Source organism: Neoarius graeffei, chromosome 12 (assembly GCF_027579695.1).
Source record: "Neoarius graeffei isolate fNeoGra1 chromosome 12, fNeoGra1.pri, whole genome shotgun sequence".
NCBI classification, from domain to species: Eukaryota; Metazoa; Chordata; class Actinopteri; order Siluriformes; family Ariidae; genus Neoarius; species Neoarius graeffei.
The window spans coordinates 42396936-42422174 of NC_083580.1; the positions used below are offsets into that span (position 1 = coordinate 42396936).

General features: G+C 40.4%; 1 protein-coding gene across 5 annotated transcripts in view; it reads right to left on the bottom strand.

Moving 5' to 3' along the window:
* Positions 1-24300, bottom strand: part of sdhaf1 (succinate dehydrogenase complex assembly factor 1) — a 34876-nt gene extending 10576 nt beyond the window's left edge. Inside the window, exons 1-4 of one of the 5 annotated variants that reach the window (XM_060935908.1) lie at positions 24141-24300; positions 16124-16259; positions 1917-2205; positions 1430-1476 (exon numbers count right to left, since the gene is read on the bottom strand). In XM_060935908.1, the coding sequence (XP_060791891.1) occupies positions 1430-1476; positions 1917-2032 (163 nt within the window). In that variant the 5' untranslated portion in view covers positions 2033-2205; positions 16124-16259; positions 24141-24300. Of the gene's footprint in view, positions 1-1429; positions 1552-1916; positions 2206-13155; positions 13283-16123; positions 16260-24140 lie in introns of those variants that run through there. The other 4 variants (XM_060935911.1, XM_060935909.1, XR_009655741.1 and 1 more) reach the window with 4 other exon arrangements.
* Between the last annotated feature and the right edge of the window lie 939 nt (positions 24301-25239).

Sequence of the window (25239 nt, forward strand, 5' to 3'; positions counted from 1 at the left end):
TTCTATGGGTGAAAGATCTGGACTGCAGGCTGGCCAGTTCAGTACCCGGACCCTTCTTCTACACAGCCATGATGCTGTAATTGATCCAGTATGTGGTTTGACATTGTCATCTTGGAAAATGCAAGGTCTTTCCTGAAAGAGATGTCGTCTATATGGGAGCATATGTTTTTTTTTTTTAAGATTTTTTTTTGGGCTTTTTTCACCTTTTATTGGATAGGACAGTGTAGAGACAGGACAGGAAATGAGCGGGAGAGAGAGACGGGGAAGGATCGGGAAATGACCTCGGGTCGGAATCGAACCCGGGTCCCCAGATTTATGGTATGGCGCCTTATCCACCTGAGTCGCCACGACGCCCCCGGATGGGAGCATATGTTGCTCTAGAACCTGGATATACCTTTCAGCATTGATGGTGTCTTTCCAGATGTGTAAGCTGCCCATGCCACACGCACTAATGCAACCCCGTACCATTAGAGATGTAGGCTTCTAAACTGAGCGCTGATAACAACTTGGGTCGTCCTTCTCCTCTTTAGTCCGAATGACACGGCGTCCTTGATTTCCATAAAGAACTTCAAATTTTGATTCGTCTGACCACAGAACAGTTTTCCACTTTGCCACAGTCCATTTTAAATGAGCCTTGGCCCAGAGAAGACGTCTGCACTTCTGGATCGTGTTTAGATACGGCTTCTTCTTTGAACTATAGGGTTTTAGCTGGCAACGGCGGATGGCACGGTGAATTGTGTTCACAGATAATGTTCTCTGGAAATATTCCTGAGCCCATTTTGTGATTTCCAATACAGAAGCATGCCTGTATGTGATGCAGTGCCGTCTAAGGGCCCGAAGATCACGGGCCCCCAGTATGGCTTTCCAGCCTTGACCCTGACGCACAGAGATTCTTCCAGATTCTCTGAATCTTTTGATGATATTATGCACTGTAGATGATGATATGTTCAAACTCTTTGCAATTTTACACTGTCGAACTCCTTTCTGATATTGCTCCACTATTTGTCAGCGCAGAATTAGGAGGATTGGTGATCCTCTTCCCAGCTTTACTTCTGAGAGCCGCTGCCACTCCAAGATGCTCTTTTTATACCCAGTCATGTTAATGACCTATTGCCAATTGACCTAATGAGTTGCAATTTGGTCCTCCAGCTGTTCCTTTTTTGTACCTTTAACTTTTCCAACCTCTTATTGCCCCTGTCCCAACTTTTTTGAGATGTGTTGCTGTCATGAAATTTCAAATGAGCCAATATTTGGCATGAAATTTCAAAATGTCTCACTTTCGACATTTGATATGTTGTCTATGTTCTATTGTGAATACAATATCAGTTTTTGAGATTTGTAAATTATTGCATTCCGTTTTAATTTACAATTTGTACTTTGTCCCAACTTTTTTGGAATCGGGGTTGTACATCAGGAAATTACTACTTACAGTGTCTTGCAAAAGTATTCATCCTCCTTGGTGTTTGTCCTGTTTTGCTGCATTACATGATGGAACAAGGCAATCAGAGATAGAGACCTCACCCCTGCAGCATAACAATGATTTCCTCTTGGCTAGAAAGGGGGGGGGGTCATTCAGAGTATATTCATGCACTATTTTCTTATTTGTTTCTTCCATTACTCCAATTGAATATAATTTTTGTAGGGTTACAATACATTGCTTTATCAATTTTCAAGGGCATCATTAAAAGACAGGCAGTGCGGCGCTAGTATTACTAAACAGATCTGTACAAATCGTGGTTCATTCTTTTCTCATAAAGCATAATTGTTTGGAATGAATGATATCATGCTAAGGTTATCACGCTAAACGCATTTACACGACGATCAGGGTGGCAAATTAAAAATAAGTTAACACTAATAAACATTTAGTAAAAAGTATCATGCATGATCAACAGACAAATATGAAAAGATATAAATACCTGGTAATCTGTAATTTGACAGCTTTAATTTCACCAGTTCTGCGTGTTCCTTTCCCTGCACATGATCGACCAAGCATGTTCTTCCTCCCGATCCATATTTTACATCCTGATGGCATAATGTGCAGTATGCCTTGCCTGGTTCCTTGATCTTTCGGATGTGTTCATAAAGATATTAATTTCCAATTTTAAATTCCAGCCACCGCCAATTCCATGGATTCTTGATACTGTTTTCTTTGTCTACTTTTTTCACATTGTCATTATCGCCATCCTCCCTCTGTACAATGTCTCTCTGTGACACAGACATACCAAAAAAAAATCTTATCACTTAATTGCAAGCTATATTGTCAACACGTGTTTGAAAAAAGTAACACGAAAATGGTAAGAAAGAAATGGCGCTGTACCGTAAAACGGTCTACGATTTCGTATATGGGTCGTCTCAGAAACTGGTCTCTCATTTGGGACATTATGGTCAAAAAATACATTTTCTAATTTTTTTTTTTGCATTTACCTAACACTCAATGTTTCTTTGTCATGTTTCATAAGAATAAAAGATAGTATCTTGCTTTATCTGGCCTCCACTGTGGAAAATGTTTTTGATTACAATTCAAATGCTTTTGTAAAATTGATTTACATATAAAATAACTAGGCGGCACGGTGGTGTAGTGGTTAGTGCTGTCGCCTCACAGCAAGAAGGTCCGGGTTCGAGCCCCGTGGCCGACGAGGGCCTTTCTGTGTGGAGTTTGCATGTTCTCCCCGTGTCCGCGTGGGTTTCCTCCGGGTGCTCCGGTTTCCCCCACAGTCCAAAGACATGCAGGTTAGGTTAACTGGTGGCTCTAAATTGACCGTAGGTGTGAATGTGAGTGTGAATGGTTGTCTGTGTCTATGTGTCAGCCCTGTGATGACCTGGCGACTTGTCCAGGGTGTACCCCGCCTTTCGCCCGTAGTCAGCTGGGATAGGCTCCAGCTTGCCTGCGACCCTGTAGAACAGGATAAAGCGGCTAGAGATAATGAGATGAGATGAGATAAAATAACTACATCATGAAGAATTAAAGCCCCTCCTTCACAGAGGAGTGAAAATATTGAATAAATTTCCTCTTCTTGATTGCTTGGGTTAAAAAGGCCAAGTTATGATGACTGAATTGATTATTCACTTAAATATGAATAATATAATACGTTTTGGGTATTTGATATGGTGAAATAGGACACAATGGAAAAATCAAGAACACACCGGAAAGATGAGAAAAACGACGGTGGCAAAAGAACAGCGACTGTACCAGCTGAAGGTAGTGCGGGTCTCTGCTGCAGCGCACAAGCATCGGGATATCACTACCACACCGGACGGAGCACGAGGTGGGGGCGGGGCAAAATGACTGGCCGTAGACTGGGTATGTGGAAAATGGAGTTACAACGGTGATCAAATATTTTGCATGATGCTTTATTATGGTTATGATTATTCTGTGAGCGCACCAATCCTTAGATGTATAAAGTTACAACTTAAAATACAATTACTGATAACTGTAGACTTTTCAGTGGACTACAACCTTTTTAAGGGAATGCGATGTAGTCAACCATTCATGATGTCCCAGATCAAGCCGCCATTTTTCCATAAATTTGCACGATTTTTGACAAATTCTGAATAGAGTATTCACATCAAAGATTTAGTTTTATCTGTATGATTTCTTTCATCATTTTATTTCAAATTAAAACCAACATCACTATTCAAAACCGTATAGTTTATTGACTGAGTATATTTAGTGGGGTACCCCCACAGTACCCAGTTTCTGAGACAGATCCATATATAACTTGTACGATGTTGTAAAATACAGAGACACCAGGCCTTAGATTTCCCCTCCCCCATCCAGTAAACAATGTACTCGTCAGCGACTACGGTCCCCAACCATTAGCAGAGTACCCCCACCCCCTACATTTTTTTTGCAAAAATACACAATTTACAAAAATGGTATTTTTGCAATCAAATCTGCGGAATTCCACAAATCCATGGATTTTTCACAGCCCTGATATCATATAAGACTTCCGTACAGTACTAGTACGTAATACGTCTTTTTATATAGAGTTTAGGACACAAAAGACACTTTGTTTTGCCTATAACAATGACTAGCAATATTGCAAAGATCAGGGATGAGAATGAAAAATATTAAAAAAGTCTGAAAAAAGCCGGGGGTTTGGGGGCCGCAGGCACCCAGCGGGCGGGAGCTAATGATTTTTGGCTTTTTTTTTTTTACCCCAAAACCATTAATTTTATCAGAAAAAAGTTGCAATTTATTTGGAAATAAATTCCCCTTCTTGGTGGACTACCAGGTCAAAATGATTAATATGGTACAAGAGACTTGTTTTTAATCAATTCACATTTGATGATTTCAAAAAATCAATGCACCTTTTAATATAAACGAGCTCTACAGTATTATATTTCTGCATTTTTGCTATTCATGTCTTTGAATACTCTAATCCTTTAAAATGAAGTGCAAACCAGAACAATGTTCTATCATATAATTCTCTTAAGCTTTCTTCTGATGTTATCATGGTAGCAGGAAGTCTTGCATATTAAGCAGGCAACATTCAACATCACTTATCACTTCCCTTTCAACTGTTGTGTGTACTAACTAGGTTTTATCTGGACAGGATGTTGTGTAATGTAATACAGATACCATACGGTCAATTTGAAAATCAAGATGGTGATTTTGAATTAAAGAACAGGCATGTACAATTGGCATTACATATTGTAAATTTTTTTAAAATCAAAAACTATAAGTTCATCTCGGCCTAAAAAATTTGGGCAGACGCTCCCGCACGGCACATGCCAGCAATTTCCCCCCTGTCCCCGTCCCCCTATGAAATGAGCAGTAAGTAGGAGAGTTATACACGGTATCATACCTAAAATTTTATCAGAAATATAGATATGATACTATGATTCTCCCCAACATGCTACATTAGATAAGCTAACCGCATTTATAAAAGATACACACTTCTATATGACATGTATTTTATTTATTGTGTGTATATATATATATATGACATGTATTTTATTGTGTGTGTGTATATATATATGTGTGTGTGTGTGTGTGTGTGTGTGTGTGTGTGTGATATATATATATATATATATATATATACACACACACACACACACACACACACACACATATGTATATATATATATATATGTATATATATATATATATATATATATATATATATATATATATATATAAACAAGCTGTTCTCCACTGAACCAGCCAAGGTGTACTCTCAATGGCAGGGGAACAACAACCGGTCAGACCCACCAAGAGCTGAGGTGGAAAAATACTGGAAAGACATATGGGAAAGAAAGGCATCACACAACACCGATGCCCAATGGTTAGTGGACCTAAGAGCTGACCACAGCAACCTCCCAGAACAAGAACCAGTAACCATCTCAATGGCAGACGTCCAAGAAAGAGTGTCAAAGATGAAGAGCTGGACAGCACCAGGCCCCGATATGATCCATACGTACTGGCTGAAGAAGCTAACTGCACTCCATGAACGCCTAGCAGCACAGATGAACCAGCTGCTGAGGGATGGAACCCACCCAGAATGGCTAACCCAAGGCAGGACAGTCCTAATCATGAAGGACCCCCAGAAGGGACCCATCCCATCCAACTACCGGCCAATTACCTGTCTCTGCACAACATGGAAGGCCCTGTCAGGCATCATTGCGGCAAAAATGAGTAAGCATGTGGCTCAATACATGAGCGAGGCACAGAAAGGAATTGGCAGTAACACCAGAGGAGCCAAGCACCAGCTACTGGTCGATAGAACAGTCGCCCGAGACTGTAAGAAGAGACAGACCAACCTGTGCACTGCCTGGATTGACTACAAGAAAGCCTACGACTCAATGCCACACACATGGATACTGGAATGTCTGGAACTGTATAAGATCAACAGGAACCTAAGGACCTTCATACAGAACTCAATGGAAATGTGGAAGACAACCCTAGAGGCCAACTCAAAACCCATTGCCCAAGTCAACATCAAGTGCGGCATATACCAAGGAGATGCGCTATCACCACTGCTGTTCTGCATAGGCCTGAACCCCCTCAGTCAGATCATCACGAAGAGCGGCTACGGGTACCGATTCCGTAGTGGGGCAACAATCAGCCACCTGCTCTACATGGATGACATCAAGCTGTATGCCAGGAACGAGCGAGAAATAGACTCGCTGATCCACACCACCCGGATCTACAGCGATGACATAGGGATGTCATTCGGATTGGACAAGTGTGGCCGGATGGTCTCAAAGAGAGGCAAGATGATCCGGACTGAAGGGATTGACCTACCAGAGGGCAACATAGGTGATATCCAAGACAGCTACAAGTACCTTGGCATCCCACAGGCTAATGGAAACCATGAAGAGGCCACAAGGAAGTCAACCACAGCCAAATACCTCCAGAGAGTAAGGCAGGTCCTGAAAAGTCAGCTGAATGGTAAAAACAAGGTCCGAGCCATCAACATGTACGCACTACCAGTCATCAGATACCCCGCTGGTATCATAAACTGGCCAAAGGAGGAGATAGAAGCCACAGATATCAAGACTAGAAAGCTCCTCACCATGCATGGAGGGTTCCACCCCAAGTCCAGCACCCTGAGACTATACACTAAGCGGAAAGAGGGAGGCCGAGGGCTAGTGAGCGTCAAGACCACGGTCCAGGATGAAACATCGAAAATCCGAGAATACATCAGAAAGATGGCCCCAAAGGATGAACTGCTAAGTGAATGTCTCAGGCAGCAGAACCCTGAAGAGAGTGCAGAGGAGGAGGAGGAACAGACAACCTGGAGAGACAAACCCCTACATGGCATGTACCACCGTCAGATAGAGGAAGTGGCTGATATCAAGAAATCCTACCAGTGGCTGGATAATGCAGGACTGACACACAGCACAGAGGCACTAATCATGGCAGCACAAGAACAGGCCATAAGCACAAGAGCCATAGAGGCCAGGATCTACCAGAGTAGATCAGACCCAAGATGCAGACTGTGCAAAGAAGCCCCTGAAACAGTCCAGCACATAGTAGCAGGGTGTAAGATGCTAGCTGGATCAGCGTACATGGAGAGGCACAACCAAGTGGCTGGGATAGTATACAGGAACATCTGCAACCAGTATGGAATAGAAATACCCAAGTCCCAATGGGCCATACCACAGAAGGTGGCTGAGAACAACAGGGCCAAGATTCTGTGGGACTTCAGCTTCCAGACTGACAAACAGATCCTGGCTAACCAACCGGACATAGTGGTGGTGGACAAAGAGCAGAAGAGGGTGGTGGTGATAGATGTGGCGATCCCAGCTGACGCCAACATCAGGAAGAAGGAACATGAGAAACTTGAGAAGTATCAAGGGTTGAAAGAGCAGCTGGAACGGATGTGGAAGGTCAAGGGTTGCGTGGTCCCCGTGGTAGTGGGGGCACTTGGGGCAGTAACCCCCAAACTGGGAGAGTGGCTCCAGCAAATCCCAGGAACAACATCTGAAGCCTCAGTCCAGAAGAGCGCAGTCCTAGGAACATCGAAGATACTGCGCAGAACCCTCAAACTCCCAGGCCTCTGGTAGAGGACCCGAGCTTGAGGATGACATGGATACCACCCCCCCCGCCGGGGGTGAGAAGGAGATTTTTATATATATATATGTGTGTGTGTGTGTGTGTGTGTGTGTGTGTGTGTGTGTGTGTATATATATATACATACATACACACACATTATATATATGTGTGTGTGTGTGTGTGTGTGTGTGTGTGTGTGTATATATATATATATATATATATATATATATATATATATATATATATATATATACACACACACACACACATATATATATATATATATATATACACACACACACACACACACATATATACATACATATACATATATATATATATATATATATATATATATATATATACACACACACACACACATACATACACACACACAATGGCATTGATTCGTGCGATATACAATGAATCGTTGAACAGGCAAAAGTTTTCAACCTACATTTGTGTTTTTTGGTGTATATGTGAAGTTCGATAGTCCTTGCCCCTCTACTAGCGTAGTTTATCATGTCAGAACACAACGAGCAAAGTACTTTTCCTGGGACGTCTAGTTTCCGTATGTGATCACCGAGCTTCGTTGTGACAGTCTGCTTGTCGATCTCGACATTCAGTGTTCTTTCTAACCAAGCCCATCGAAAACAGTTCTTTATTCCTGCACCTTAATTAATCTCCCTTGCTCAATCCTCTTCTTTCTTATCTAGGACTTTTGCCACTGTCGATATGCTAAAATATCCCGCATGAATACATGTGTCTTTCCGATGTTACCAATGCGTATCGTCAAACAGTGTGTACGGTCAGTGAACGGCGATTGCAAGCCACGCGTGGAGAGCATGCGCAGTTGTGTTTATACACTGCATGCAATAGGATTTCCCGAACATTCTACCGCAAATAAGTCGAACATTGTCGCAAAAGTGAATGTTAATTACGACATGTCGAAAGACTCGAGTGTGTTAACCCGGAGCCCACCAAGAATCAAGACATTATAAGGTGACCACAGATCATTAACCATACCCCACCCCCACCCCGAAAATTTCTCAACAGATTTACATCGATCTCAAAAACAATCATCTTGGTCTGAAAAAGTCGGAAATCCGCCGATCGGCGGAAAATTCTCATCCCTGAAAGATGAATTATAAAACTAAAATCATTATAAAACAGGAGTCTGTACTGCAGTACTGTCTTATCATTCAGTTTGTCATTGCATTTAGGAGGAAATTAAACAACCTGTCCTCCTCATCTACATCAGCTTCGTGTGCAGCCTCTGCAAATTGTGGGCACCGTTCACGCTGTCCCTTCGTCCACCATAGGTGGATTGCCCTCTCAGCATTACGTGCATCAACATCTGGGCACTGTAGCCCAGGGGTTCTCAACCTTTTCTGCTTTGAGGCCCACCTATTCATACTTGTACTGAGTTGGGGCCCATTAAAAAAAGATCCCCAATTATTTGGGCTCATCTATTCTATTAGGATCTAATAATCTATTGTAAAGTGTATTAATGGGATGCAACATCATTCCCTGTTACAGATGGGAATGTTACATAAATGCAATAAAAAAAAATTAAGATTATAGGTATTGTATTTAAAACTGTATGGACGTGCCAGAAGCCAAACCATGCATGCAGGGCATTCTCAGTCAAAAGGGATTAATGACCTAAAAGTGGAGTCTGATCCATTAGCACAAGAACTTATTGTCATGTTTGTGTACAGCAAACAAGCAAGTTATTAAAACCAAGAAGTACACTCAAAAGAAGTGGATATAGTGGGATAGATCCCTACACACACACACACACACACACACACACATACCATTAGAAAAATTTACCAGCTAAATTTGACATTAGTAGAATAACATTTGATCATATTGTAGCCGTAACTAAATACAAAGACAATAGTTATACAATAGTTAACTTAATGTGAAGATAATTAACAGATAATCAACAGATTTTAAGGTGTTTTTTTTTCCTCAAAAAGATTGTGGATGGGGGCGTCGTGGCTCAGGTGGATAAGGCACCATACCATAAATCCGGGGACCCGGGTTTGATTCCGACCCGAGGTCATTTCCCAATCCCTCCCCGTCTCTCTCTCTCCTGCTCATTTCCTGCCTCTACACGGTCCTATCCAATAAAAGTGAAAAAAGCCCCCCCAAAAAAAGATTGTGGATATTGTTAGTCTTTTGTATTTGTAATTATTTGTATCTGTACATGCACAACCCCACCAAATCTGCTGATCAACTTATTGTGTTTAAATAAAGTTATTCATTCACTGTGAGTTGGAAAATTATCCATCCGTTGAGTTCCCCAACATCTCAAACTACCTGGTGCTGCAGACATTGTTCTACATGGACAAATAGATGAAAACCTGGAAGAGCATGGAGGTGTACAACTTTTTATATGTGGCTGGGTAAAAGATCTGGGGATCACAGCACTACAAGATAAATCCTGTATCATTTTTGCCCAGGTAAATAGGAGTTTCTGGGCTTTTTGTCCATGTCTTTGCGATGGCTGCTAGGACGATACAAGTTTTGGTATCGGGTGTAAACAAACGACTGCCGCTCGATTCCCAATCCTCCCTGCTCTTCTCTTCCAGCAGGCATTACAGATCCATAGAATTACCCACAAACGTGTGTGTGTGTGTGTCTCTCTCTCTCTCTCTCTCTCTGTGTGTGTGTGTACGCGCGTGTGCTCAGCGTGTATGCGATCTCCAGTCACTTTTGATTGCTGAGAATCCCTGGTCAAAGATGCTACTTGATAGACGGATGGTAAACACTGTACGCACCACTTTAAGAACACTCACACAAATGCGCACATGCGCCTGAAGTGAGCCAATCAGAATCGCCGTTACAAATTGGGAAGAAAAAAACAAAATGGTGATCACAGGGGAAGCGAGGATGCTGGTTAATATGTCTTGTTTTTTTGTAATGTACTCGCTCAAAAATCATTTTTGTGTTTAAAGAAGCCAACCATAGGTGTGCCCAAACGGACCTAACTCACTAAAATATTTCTACCTGAACGTCTTGGTTGAACAAATCGGGCATTTAGGCAATGCCTAGTGTTGAGGCTAGCGGTTACCAACGGATTTCTGAATTTCTAAATGTTCCTATAAGCACCATCATGACCATTATCTGAAAGTGGAAGGAACATCACTCAACCATCATGTACAGGAGCTCATTGCAAGATTTCCAACTGGGCAGTCAGAACGATAGTCAGAAGAGTAGCCCAAGCACTAAGGACAATTTGAAAAGGGCTCTAGAAAGAGCTGGAAGCAGTGGGTACAGTGGTCACAGAGAAAACAATAGGCAATGCACTCTACAGCCACATTCTCACTTACTCCAAAATACTCCATTACTGAAGAAAAGGTATGGCAAAGCTGGTTTGAAATTTGCTACAGAATATTTGGAGAAGCCTATAGATTACTGTGAGAATGTAGTTTCTCAGACGAGACAAAAATATACATTTTCAAAGCGCCCTGTTTGGCTCTGCATGTGGCCCTAAAATTATCACAACTACAGCATCATAGTATGGTGGGGCATGGGTCTGTTTATCTTCTCATGGTACCAGCAGAATTCAAATCATCATAGGGAAAATGAACAGAGTCGTTAGTGGAAAACTGTTGAAAAGAATCTGTTGCCATATACTAGGAGGAGAAGGATGAAAGGTGGGTGAACTTTCCAGCAGGACAATGATCCAAAACCTACTGCAAAGGGGACTCTCAGTTGGCTCCATAGGAAGAAAATGGCCCAGTAAATCACCACACTTAAACCCAAAAGAAAATCTGTAGAATGAACCAAAGATTATGATTCACCATTTCATATAAAGACTATTTATGCAAAAGAATGAGCCAAAATCCCACCTGAATACAAAGATTAGTTTCTATATACAGGAAGTATCCAGATGTGAGTTTTTCCTATTAAACATCACTGACATACTAAATACTGTATAAATTTAGCCATTTACAATTACATTTAAATGTATCCAGTTAGTTCCTGACAGGGCAGCACAGTGGTGTAGTGGTTAGCACGGTCGCCTCACAGCAAAAAAGGTCCTGGGTTTGAGCCCAGTGGCTGATGAGGGCCTTTCCGTATGGAGTTTGCATGTTCTCCCCATGTCTGCGTGGGTTTCTCCCACAGTCCAAAGACATACAGGTTAGGCTAATTGGTGGCTCTAAATTGACCATAGGTGTGAATGGTTGTTTGTCTGTATATGTTAACCCTGCGATGACCTGGTGACTTGTCCAGGGTGTACCCCACCTCTCGCCCATAGTCAGCTGGGATAGGCTCCAGCTTGCCTGCGACCCTGTACAGGATAAGCAGCTACAGATAATGGATGGATAGTTTCTGACATCACTTAAATTATAGTGGCTACAACCCCTATTCTACAAAATATGGGATGCTGGGTAAAACTTGAATAAAAACAGAATGCAATGATTTGCAAATCTTTTTTAACCTATATCCAATTAAATGCAAACACGTTCCAAAAAAGTTGGGACAGGGACATGTTTACTACTTTGTTACCTCACCTTTTCTTTAAGCACTACTCAGTAAGTGTTTGGGAACTGAGAGACCGAATTGTTGAAGTTCTGAACGTGAAATTCTTTCCGATTTGTGCTTTATCTGTGTTCTTCAGCTGAACACAGATAAAACAGAAGTAATTCTATTTGGAAAAAAAGATGAAAGACTCAGGATTACCACTATTCTTGACACAAAAGGGATTAAAACTAAAGAAATGGTTAAAAATCTTGGTGTTTTCATTGACAGCGAGCTAAACTTTGACAGTCACATGAAAGCAATCACTAAAACGGCATTTTATCACCTAAAAAACATTTCCAAACTAAGAGGACTTATATCAAAAAATGATCTGGAAAAACTGATACATGCCTTCATCTCTAGTAGGGTTGATTACTGCAATGGCCTTTTCACAGGCCTGCCAAAAAAGACCATCAAACGACTTCAGCTGGTTCAAAATGCAGCGGCTAGGGTTCTCACACGAACAAAAAGAACAGAGCACATTACTCCAATTCTAAGGTCCCTTCACTGGCTTCCAGTAAGCTACAGAATTGACTTTAAAGCATTGCTGCTGGTGTACAAATCTCTAAATGGTACAGGGCCCAATTACTTCTCTGATATGTTGCAGCGGCCTAACCCAATCAGATCTACCAGATCGCAACAGAAAAATTTACTATTAAAACCTGTTGTTAAAACAAAGTGTGGTGAAGCAGCTTTTAGCTACTATGCAGTACAGCTATGGAACCAACTGCCAGAGGACATTAAAAATGCTCCTGCTGTTGGCAGCTTCAAATCTAGGTTAAAGACCAAGCTGTTCTCAGATGCTTTCTGTTAAATAATTAATATTGTCTTCTTTACATGTTTTATAATCTTTACTTTTACAGTCTCTGCATGTTTCAAATTTTACTTAACTTTTATTCTATTTTATTCTGCTGGTTTTTTTTTTCTTTTTCTCCCCCTATTTGAACTTCTACTTCATTTTATTATTTTATTTCTACTATTGTTTAATTCTTATTATATTTCTTCCCATTTATTTTATGTAATTTTATTCTCTATTGTTTACTGTTTTGCTTTTACTTCTGTAAAGCACATTGAACTGCCACTGTGTATGAAATGTGCTATATAAATAAACTTGCCTTGCCTTGACATACGACTTCAGTTGCTCAACAGTCCATTGTCGTATTTTGCACTTCATAATGCGCCACACATTTTCAATGGGAGGCAGGCAGGCCTGTTTAGCACCCACGCTCTTATTACAAAGACACACTGTTGGAACATGCACAGAAAATGGCTTGACATTATCTTGCTGGAATAAGCGGGGATGTCCCTGAAAAAGACATTGTCTTAATAAAATTTAAGAACTTAATAGTACTCCCAACTTAATAAAATTGAGGAATGTGTAAAGGACACTAGACACTGGATGCTTATTAAGCCTTTTTTTTTTTAAATTAGGTAAAGGAGTAGATCTGGAGAGTCCTCAGACATAGAGTGTTTTGGCAAACTGGGATGTATGGATGCTGTCACCCCTCCACTCTCACACGTTCACTCGGGTTTGTTGACGGTGGAGTGGCTGGCTGCTTTATGTCCCAGGGCTCCCTTATATCTATCTTCTGGCTCTCCCTTTTAGTTATGCTGTCATAGTTAGTCTTGCCGTAGTCTCTGCTTGCACTCAATGCAAAATGTATAGACCCCTTTCACTGACGTCACCCGAAACCGGAAGTAAACAGACCCTGCGCCATTTTGGAAGACCAACGGGAAATAACGGCAGCGGTATGTGAACCCACGAGAATAAAGTGGAGTGGCAAACGACTTAAACAAACAAATCTGAGCTGTTTTATTTATGATTTATTGGCCCAACAGTAGACTTGAAAGAAACCTGTGTGAGACTTGGCAAAAAACTGTGGATATAATGGATAAGTCTGTGCATGATCTGTGGACACTTTGAGGTAAGCAAACGCAAGAAATTCAGATTTAAAACATGCTAAATTGGCCTCAAGTTGATAACTGTATGAGGAGCAAGCCTCCCAGACTTCTACAATTTAATAATAATTTAGGATGGTTTGGGGCTTGCTCTCCCTCCTATTATATAAATAAAACATAGCTGTTGTGTAGGCATATATCATAAATACATATGTATAATTTGGATAAATTAACCTAAATTATGGATACCTTAATAGTAACAAAAAGTATTAATTTTTCAACTGAAAAGATATATTATTAAAAGATAAATATCAACAAGATTACCTTGGCCATAACTATGTGTAGGTTATTCTTAATAACAGCTGTAATATCACGAACCAAGCCACTAACAACATAATTGTAAGCCTGTAGCCCTTTGTAGGCTTTCAAGTCATCAGCAGTGTAGGCACTGGGTGTAAACAACAAATAGTTTACAATGTCTGGGTAGCAAACAGATGGCAGAATTGGTGTCCGGTCCTCCTTATGTATCTGACACGGAGAAATAATATAAATCGTGCTGCCTACCAGATTACAGTCGTCTGTTTTATTGTATCAGTACTAGTATCACTTACTATACTCATCAGTCATAGATTAGTCCAGTACAACATGACCAGCTTGCTTTTTTTCCATTTGACTGTCGCAAGTTTTTTCAGGCTGGTACAGTCAAAAATTGAAAAAAGTTTTGGCCTACTAAACTAGTCATCGATTCTACTAGTGTATTAATTGGAGTCGACATGAAAACGTTCTGTAAAAACTTTAAACCAGTACAATCTCTTCTTCAAAGTTTCACCAAATGGTTTTATTTATGCAATTTAAAGCTCATAATACTGTATAACTTTGGTCGAGTAAAAACGGAGCAAAAACATGGCTGAATCCTGAATGACTCCTATTTGTTTAAATAGGGGACTACATAGGCGGCAGAATGTAGTTTCTTTTTCCCTGCCATGGAAGCGCACTTGTATACCGAGGAGGAAAGCAATTTGCATTACAGCCGTGAGGCGGCTCAGCTCAGTTTTCCCTTTCGGGCGCTCTCGTTTTCTGTTAGAATTTGGTAAAGAAAAAATAAATATTATTTACCAGCTTACCGGGTCCATTAACATAAATCTGACAGCTGACAAGGTCGGGATATAAACGAACTTTTGCGTTAAACTGTGTGCTTGGATTCACATAATTTTTTCTGAGTATTATCATATGGGTCAAACCCATCAATCACAGCCAGTTTCTCCACATACCGTGCCCTTTCTGCAACTGGTAATGTACTCACGTAACCAGAATTATCATCCATCGTGTCACTTTACTCTCGCTCGTACTTTGTTTTATATTGTGAGTGCATGTACTTGGTCTTCCAATATGGCGCCTAACAAAATCTCGCGGCACGGTGACGTCATGTGAAAGGGGTCTATACTGTTCTTATGCTTTAAATTATATTGGGCATACCTAACAACCTGTATTTTCTCTTCCCCAGCCCTCCACCCCGTCTCTTCCCTCTGTCTGTCCCTCTCTGTTGAGTTACATGTCGGTCCTGAGACACCAGTGGTGCTGACCTCTTCTGCTCTCCAGGCCTGCCTGATTCATCCTGATGCCCTACATCTGGCTGAAGTCTCATCACATTGCTCCTGTGGAGGACGGCTCCATATGGACAGTCGAAATTTGCACTTGGAAGATGATTCTGGACACGTACAGTAATGCATGGCCGAGGACTTGACTTGCTAACTTTAGGACTGCAATTGTCATGAACAGTTTTGCACTCAAGTTTCCATCAATGAACAGTTTATAACTAACAAAATAGACTATGTTAAAACTATAATGATTTTTCTGGTTGCACATTTATACTTTGTGACTATATAGGACACAGTTATAAAAGAGATTTATTTATAATCTTGCTACCCATTATCACCCAAATGAGGATGGGTTTCCTTTTGAGTCTGGTTCCTCTCAAGGTTTCTTCCTCATGTCATCTGAGGGAGTTTTTCCTTGCCACAGTCACCACAGGCTTGCCCATTGGGGATAAATTAGGGATAAAATTAGCTCATCTTAATTTTCTGTAAAACTGCTTTGTGAGTATGTCTGTTGTTAAAAGCACTATATAAATAAACTTGACTTGATTGTCTGCTTGGCAGCATATGTTGCTCCAAAAACTGTACATACCTTTCAGCATTAATGGTGCCTTCACAGATGTGCAAGTTATCCATGCCATGGGCACGAACACATCCCCTGTACCATCACAGATGCTGGCTTTTGAATATTGTGCTGGTAACAATCTGGATGGTCCTTGTGTTCTGAGCTAAAGAGGAAAATGTTCATAATTTCCATAAGCAATTCAAAATGTGGACTCATCAGACCACAGCACACTTTGCATCAGTCCATCTCAGATGAGCACAGCCCAAAAAATTTGGCAGCGTTTCTAGATGACATTGATATATGATTTTCACTCTGCATGGTAGATGCAGCAACAAACTGTGTGTCACCAACAACAGTTTTCTGAAATGTTCCAAAGCCCATTTTGTAATGTCCTTTTTAGTGTCATATCGATTTTTAATGCAGTGCTGCTTCGGGGGGGGGGGGTTAAAAAAAAAATCACGGGTGTTAGGTTTTCGGCCTTGTCCCTTACGTGCAGAGTTTTCTCTGGATTCTCTGAATGTTTTGATGATATGGATTGTCGATGGTGAAATGCCTAAATTATTTGCAATATTTGCGATTGTACATTGAGAAACGTTGTTCTTAAACTGTTGAACAATTTGTCCATGCAATTTTTCACAAAAGTGGTGAACCTTATCTCATCCTTGCTTGTGAAAGAATGAGCCTTTTCAATTACCAATTAACCAGTTTACCTGTAGAAGGTTGCAAACAGGTGGTTTTTGAGCATTCCATAACTTCCCCAGTCTACTGATGCTCCTGTCCCAACTTTTTTAGAACATACTGCAGGCATCAACTTCAGAAATATGAGTGTATATATTTAAAAAAAAATCCTCAATCTGAACATTAAATATCTTGCCTTTATATTGTATTCAATTGAATCTAATTCGAAAAGTATTTGCAAATCACTGCATTCTGTTTTTATTTACATTTTACACAGTGTCCCAACTTTTATTTTGAAGTGGGGTTGTAGCACTAAGAAAAAAACAAATCCCTTATCAAGAAATTATTTTCAACAAAAACATGTCCCACAATTATTGGCTTCCCTGCATTTAATACATTGTACAACCTACTGTTGCCAGTAAAAGAACACGGAGTCTTCTCCTATAACATTTTATAAGGTTGGGGAATACAGAGCAGGGCATCTGAAACCATTCCTCTTTACAGAATCTCTCCAGATCATCCAGGCTCCTCAGCCCTCTCTTGTGCACTCTCCCCTTCAGCTCACTCCACAGGTTTTCAATGGGGTTCAGGTCAGGGGACTGAAATGGTCATGGCAGAAGCTTGAGTCTCTGGTCAGCTAAACATTTTTGTGTTGATTTGGACATGTGTCGGATAATTTTCCTGCTGGAAGAGCCAATGACGACCCAGTTTTAGTTTCCTAGCAGAGGCAGCCAGATTTTGATTTAAAACGTCCTGGTATTTCATGGAGTCCATGATGCCATGTACCCTCACAAGGTTTCCAGGGCCTTTGGAGGAAAAACAGCCCCAAAACATCACAGAACTTCCACCATATTTTACACCTGGGATAAGGTTCTTTTCAATTATAGTCATTAGTCAGGCGGTATTTGTTTATATTTTAAGGCTACTTTGCAAAATTTGCCAAGTCTTGTTTTTGGTAATATACAAGTTCAGATATAAATTCATAAATCTGGACTTGTTGTAATGTTTGTAGGCTGCTGTTTCATAGTTAATTATGCAGGGAAACTTTGCGCATAAAAAGAACCCTGAAACCACATATAGGAAATTGGTATAAAAGTATTACATCATTAATATGCAATTATTATATCCATAATAGGTGTTATTTGTGGCACACAACCTTTTTACTTAGGTCAAAAGCATGGTTCATGCATTAGATACCCATTTAACCCTAAAAGGACCTAAACTACTGAGTGGGATCAGTTAGAACCTCATAGGTGGTGTGCTGCTCACTCTATTCAACTGACATAACTTTTTGCTTTTAGGAGTTTGTTACTCTATAGATTCTTTATCTAAAAGTATGTTTGTTTCATGTCGCCTCACAGCAAGAAGGTCCTGGGTTCGAGCCCCGGGGCCGGCGAGGGCCTGTGTGGAGTTTGCATGTTCTCCCCGTGTCCGCGTGGGTTTCCTCCGGGTGCTCCGGTTTCCCCCACAGTCCAAAGACATGCAGGTTAGGTTAACTGGTGACTCTAAATTGATCGTAGGTGTGAATGTGAGTGTGAATGGTTGTCTGTGTCTGTGTGTCAGCCCTGTGATGACCTGGCGACTTGTCCAGGATGTACCCCGCCTTTCGCCCGTAGTCAGCTGGGATAGGCTCCAGCTTGCCTGCGACCCTGTAGAAGGATAAAGCGGCTAGAGATAATGAGATGAGATGTTTGTTTCAGGTGGCACGGTGGTGTAGTGGTTAGCGCTGTCGCCTCACAGCAAGAAGATCCGGGTTCGAGCCCCGTGGCCGGCAAGGGCCTTTCTGTGCGGAGTTTGCATGTTCTCCCCGTGTCCGCGTGGGTTTCCCCCACAGTCCAAAGACATGCAGGTTAGGTTAACTGGTGACTCTAAATTGACCGTAGGTGTGAATGTGAGTGTGAATGGTTGTCTGTGTCTATGTGTCAGCCCTGTGATGACCTGGCGACTTGTCCAGGGTGTACCCCGCCTTTCGCCCGTAGTCAGCTGGGATAGGCTCCAGCTTGCCTGCGACCCTGTAGAACAGGATAAAGCGGCTAGAGATAACGAGATGAGATTACATATGCTCCCTGACTACATCCTTCTTTATACACCAAACCCACCTTGAGTGTTTATTGCCCAAAATGCTTCCATTCAAAGTTGTATTAGCGTTTCACAAACTTCAGGTGCTTACGTTTGTGGTTAACTGACAGAAAAGGCTTTTTTTTCTAGCACCTTTCAAATAATCTCTTGGCATGGAAGTGGGGTCTGATGGTGGTTTTGGAAACACCAAGATTTTACTTTTTCTTGTAATTTACCAACAGTGACCCTTAGGGAATTTTTCCCCCTCCTTTACCATCCTCCTCACTGTACATGGGGACAAAATAAACCTGGGTCCTGTTCCAGGCAAGTTTGTAACATTTCCAGCTGGTGTCCACTTTTTTTATTATCACCCTAACAGTAGAAATGGCCATTTTGAGGCAAGTAGCTATTTTATAAGTAACCATTTCCTGACTTAGGAAGATCAACACATTTCTCCCTCATTTGGTTTTTGCTTTCTCTCATCTTTCCCATGTTGATGGATGACTAAGGGAATTTGGCCTCTGTCTCATCTCATATTTGTACCCCAGTTAATCAGGAAATCATGGATTACAGTTTGAAAGTTCCTACACACTCCAATCAACTCAAAAATGTACATTTAAATGGGAAAAATGCTTCAGTTACATTATGCTCACTATAATTTCTAAGGGTGCCAGGAATAGTGGCACATGTGCTGTGTTGAAAAAAATTTCTTGATGAGGGATTTGTTTTTATCTGAATAATTTTATTTCAATTAAAAGGTTGGATTTTTCTCATTTTTTTCCAGTGTGAGATGAAGCTACTTCACCAGAAGGTGGATTTTTTTTTTTCTAACACCCCCCCCCCCCCCCTCTTTTTTGTTTTTTTACACACACACACTAATCTTTCCAAGGTGGTACCAATAATCATAGAGGACACTGGATGTTAACCTCTAAGATTAGCAGTTAATTTGAAGCTGAAATTAGAGTCAGGTGTTTTCAACCAATGGGATGACAAAGTGTTAGTGGGGTCCTGTTTTATTTAAAGAACAGGGACCCATAAAAGTCTCATCTTTACAACACGTTTGTGGAAGTGTATTATGGCACAAACAAAGGAGATTCTTGAGGACCTCAGAAAGAGTTATTGACATTCATCAAGCTGGAAAAGGTTACAAAGCCCATCTTTAGAGAGTCTGGACTCCACCAATACACAGTCAGACAGATGGAGGAAATTCAAGACCACTGTTACCCTCCCCAGGAGTGGACAACCAACAAAGATCATGCCAAGAGCAGGGCGTATTATAGTCTGTGAGGTCTCAAAAGAACCCAGGGTAACGTCTAAGCAACAAAATGCCTAACATTAGCCAGTGAGAGAGAATGTTCACGAGTCAACCATCAGTGGTGGGTTTCCCAAAAACCTCTTCACGCTAAGAGCATCTTAACTCTGAGTTTTCATTGTGCTGCTCACTCTACCATTTAATGATGATCTTTGTGCTACGATGCTTTTGGGAAACTTGGTGCAGAACACTGAACAACAATGGTGTGCATGGCAGGGTTGCAAGGGTAAAGTTGCTGCTCTCAAAGAGCATTGCTGCCTGACTACAGTTTGCTCCATGCCATTTGCACAAGCCAGAAGGCTATTAGAAAAAAAAAAAGTTTGTGGCTGGATGAGGCAAAAATATTTTTTTGTTTAAATGAAATGTTATGTTTGGAAAAAGAAAACACTGCATTCCAGTACAAGAACCTTATCCCATCTATGAAACATTGTGGTGGTAGTATCATGGTTCGGGCCTGTTTTGCTGCATCTGGGACAGGATAACTTGCCACCATTGATGGAACAATGAATTCTGAATTATTCCAGCAAATTATAAAGGAAAATGTTATCCATCCATGAACTGAATCTCGAGAAAGTGAGTCATTCAACAAGGCAATGACCCTCGGCACACAAGTCTTTCTACCAAAGAATGGTTAAAGAAGAATAAAATTTAATGTTTTGGCAGACACACTGACCTTAAAGTGCATATCACAGGTAAATTCAGGAGCAAGATCAATGTAATTATATTAAACTTTGGTCAAATATCTAACATTCTGCATTCTCTGCAATTTTTTTACCTTGCGCAATACCAGAAAAATTCAGTTGAAATCAAGCCATTTGAGACGAATTGGTCCGCCTCTGAAAAAACTTTGCATTTGAATTTCCCGGGAAACATTGATTTTAGTGACGTCATCTGCGGGACGCCTCTGAATCCTACGTTAGCGCTGGTTTGTTTATGAGAAAACGACCTGGTGGTTTTCTGCAAATTTCTTCAACGTTATCACGTAATTATTAAAATGGTTAACAGATGTATCGTAGGAGGGTGTAGCAACACCAATCTTGATGGGATTAGTACTCATCGTTTTCCAAAAGACCGGACAACGAGAGAGAATTGGGAGCGCTTAGTCTACACAGGCTGTGCACTGAAACTGTGCAAAGCTCGCGCAGCCTGCTGGCGCTTCTGAAGATAACATCACAATCCTGGCTCCAGACTCCCTTGGGATTTTTCCAGACGCGTTTTGTTATTTATTTTTTTTTCTGCTGTAGACAGATGGCCTTGTGCAAAATTACCCTTCTGGAAGAATGTGTAAAGGGACATACTTTCATATTTAAAAAAAAAACAAAATTGGTCCAGGATATGCATTTTAATCCAGTAGAAATGGTGTGTGAGCAGTTCATGTGTGGAAACCCACCAGCATACCAGAGTTGAAGCTGTTCTGTACAGAGGAATGGGTTATAAAATTCCTCCAAGCTGATCTACAGGACTGATCAACAGTTACTGGAAAAGTTAAGTTGCAATTATTGTTTGGGGGGGGGCACTAGATACTGAAAACAAAAGGTTCACTGAACCTTATGTTTTCAGTAGCTAGCAGTGTTCCCAAAATATCATCGGACACTGGTCATGACAGACGAAAAATTCAGTTGTCCTACGTAATTAACATAAACGTCAGTCAACCTGACCAATAGCTATTGTAATTACTAATATAAACATCCAAATCTAAAACATGCCTGAATTTAACATGAGAAAAAAAAAAAAAAAAAAAACTCACAAATACCATATTTATCGCAACTTAATAAACAAAGTTCTAACACTCCATGCATTGATGTCTCTATGCGGTTTCGCATACCTTAAATACACGTCAATGGTGCACAGAGTTTTCTCGCAGCGACCTACTTAGTTCATTGAGAAGATACGTTATCGATCGATATGCTGTCCGAATGCATTCGCGCCATATTTGTTTACCTTGTCACTGTATGGATGGCTCTGATTGGTCTGTCTATTGAGGCCTCTCCCTTTATCCAATTAAAAGTCACCTTATTACCTCTTTTGGTTGCTCGCTGTCAAAATGTCCATGCTGAATGTGGCCGGTAAAAGCATGCATTGGTTTTTTTTGGAAAAAATGCAAAATCGGACACTGTCAAACCGCAAGTTGCTTTCAAAAGGAAAACATCTGTCAATTCTGAAGGGGGGAAGCAGCCATGTCATCGTTTTCAAGAGGCATGGCAAGTTGGGAAGCCTTGGCTTCGTTACGATTACGGTAAAAAACTCATGTTTTGTGACTACTGATCGTGCTGTCAAGACTAGCAGGAACCAGCAGCAAGATGTTCAGATGTGTGATATTGTTGATGTTGAAAGTGAAGCTGTGGCTGGTTCTGATGGAGATGTTGAAGAACCTGTTCCTCAGATGGATGAGTGTTATGAGCAGGATTCTGATTCTGATCTTGATGCAGGCTATGAGAGTTTTGATAAGCAGGATTGGGAAACTAACAACCGTCTGCTTGAGAAATTCAGAAATGAGCTTTGATGTGTTCAGTGATAAACTGATACAAAAAATATCATCAGTAACTGACCGTTTCAATGTGCTGGAAAGGGCATTGTCGAATAGGACATTGTGGAATAAATAATAGTCTTTGATTTTCTTGCTTGTTTTCATTCATTTTTCACAAAGCTAAAATTGTCTGACAAGGTCTGAAAATGTCTGACATAGATCTGTCCAACATCAGACAATATGACTGATGTTAAGGAAAGTTTTTCGGGAACACTGGTTCACATACTTTTGCCATTCTGATATGTAATATTGGATAATTTCTCAATAAAAAAATCAATCAAGTATAATGTTTTTGTCTCATTTAAGTGTGTTCTCTTTATATATATTTAGGACTGAAGCTGTTTTGTTTATGCAGAAATATTACATTCTAAAGGGTTCACAAACTTGGAAACATCACTGTAAGTATAGAAACCATAACGTATTACAACTAGAGCATTAATATAAACCAGTGATTTGTAGCTGCACTACTGTCAAAGCTGCTTTTATAGAAAATCAATCAACACCTTCTGACTAATGGGTTGTTTTACAATCAGGGTACAGTTTGTGTCACAGGGGTCCAAAATTCAAATTGATTCAAACTGGTTCTTGTACCAGTTTTTAAGTGAAGGACAAGTTAAAGAACAGATTTCAGGTCATTTTTTGACATGTGTATGGTAGCTTTGTGTAATCTGCTATAAGATGGGAGAAACAAATGAAGTGATTCTCGGAGAGGACATCTTTTTTTTGACAATTCAGAATCCACTACTTCCATAGTGCTTTTAAATATAAGGCTGTAAGCTTTGTGTTAGTTGTCTCTAATATTTATGTCCCAATATCTTGACCACATTTTAGGATGAAAATAATCATTTTAGATATGTTATTTTATATTGAAAAATTATCTGTCTCGGAGAGGACATTTTTTTGACACAATTACATACTAATTTGATCAAAATAGTCTGAAAACTTACTGGCATTCAACATTAAAACTTAACTATGTTTCCAATGATATGGAACCAAATATGTGTTTTATGGTATAAAGAATGATTTAAGTGCATCCCTTTTGGAGCTACCTGTGGTCAAAAAAGCACTTTTTCTAAATGACACGAGTAATTTTGCTAAATATGACATATATTGCCATACATTCACAAAAAATAACGTTATCACCATTTTTTTTTTTTTTTTTGCATGGTAAATAGAGCTATCACAGGGCTACAATAAACAACCAAGTTTATTTAGTCAAGCTTTTTGATACTGAAGATAATAAGTGTTAAATGTGATTTTTAGCTTGCGTACCCTGATTGTAAAACAACCCTAATCACAATTCAACAGCGTTGTTTGCAATAACAATGTCTTACATTTAAAATATTTTCATAGCAGTTTGCTGATGCTAAGCTTGGGAGACACAAACACAAAACGTCACATTAATCATGCTGAAACTGCACACCCATTTATCTAGCAAAACAAGTCAGATTCACGCAGTGATACTTTACCTGCTGTGTCAGTGAGGTGTGATTCGCAAAAACTCGACGACAAGCAGAGACGATTTTACTCACGTTTATTAAATATCTCAGTTCTATGTTTAAAACTTCTGCTAGCTAACTGGCACACTAGCTGCTACAGTATTCATACACAGCCCGATGAGAGCTACACAATCTTATGTTTTGCTTGCCGCTGTGTTGTGATAACATTTCTAGTTAACACCGCCCTCTGCTGCTCTGGATGTATTAGCGCTGTAACTACTGCACTGCACTTTCTGCTTCAAAACATCTCATCTCATCTCCTCTCATTATCTCTAGCCGCTTTATCCTGTCCTACAGGGTCGCAGGCAAGCTGGAGCCTATCCCAGCTGACTACGGGCGAAAGGCGGGGTACACCCTGGACAAGTCGCCAGGTCATCACAGGGCTGACACATAGACACAGACAACCATTCACACTCACATTCACACCTACGGTCAATTTAGAGTCACCAGTTAACCTAACCTGCATGTCTTTGGACTGTGGGGGAAACCGGAGCACCCGGAGGAAACCCACGGGGACACGGGGAGAACATGCAAACTCCGCACAGAAAGGCCCTTGTTGGCCACAGGGCTCGAACCCGGATCTTCTTGCTGTGAGGCGACAGCGCTAACCACTACATTGTGCCTCCCATGTTTTGACATATAACTAGTTATTTTTTAATTGAATAGTATTCAGTCCTGTCCCGAAAGAGACGGCTCCAGCACAGTCAGGTCAGGTGTACCAATTACTGTTAGTATTGAGTATCTGTATCCTACATCATATGAGTTTGCTTGTCTATCATGAAAAGTAATGGAAATTATGTAACTATGTTGGATCTAAAATCCCTGAAAAAATAGTGGAAATCGATCAATCGAGTCCAAAGTTATGACTAATTATGTGATCCAAATTTATCATAAATTTGATATAATGATGTTGCACTTGCAATTTATTGATATTTTAAATGTAAAAAAAAAATGTTTAAATGAATTGCAAGTATTAGTAAAATTCATGTTGTTTTTTCTTTTATCACTTATTTATTTTTTTTTTCATGTTCATTGAGTAAATGTGTCACAGTATTATATAAAAAAAATT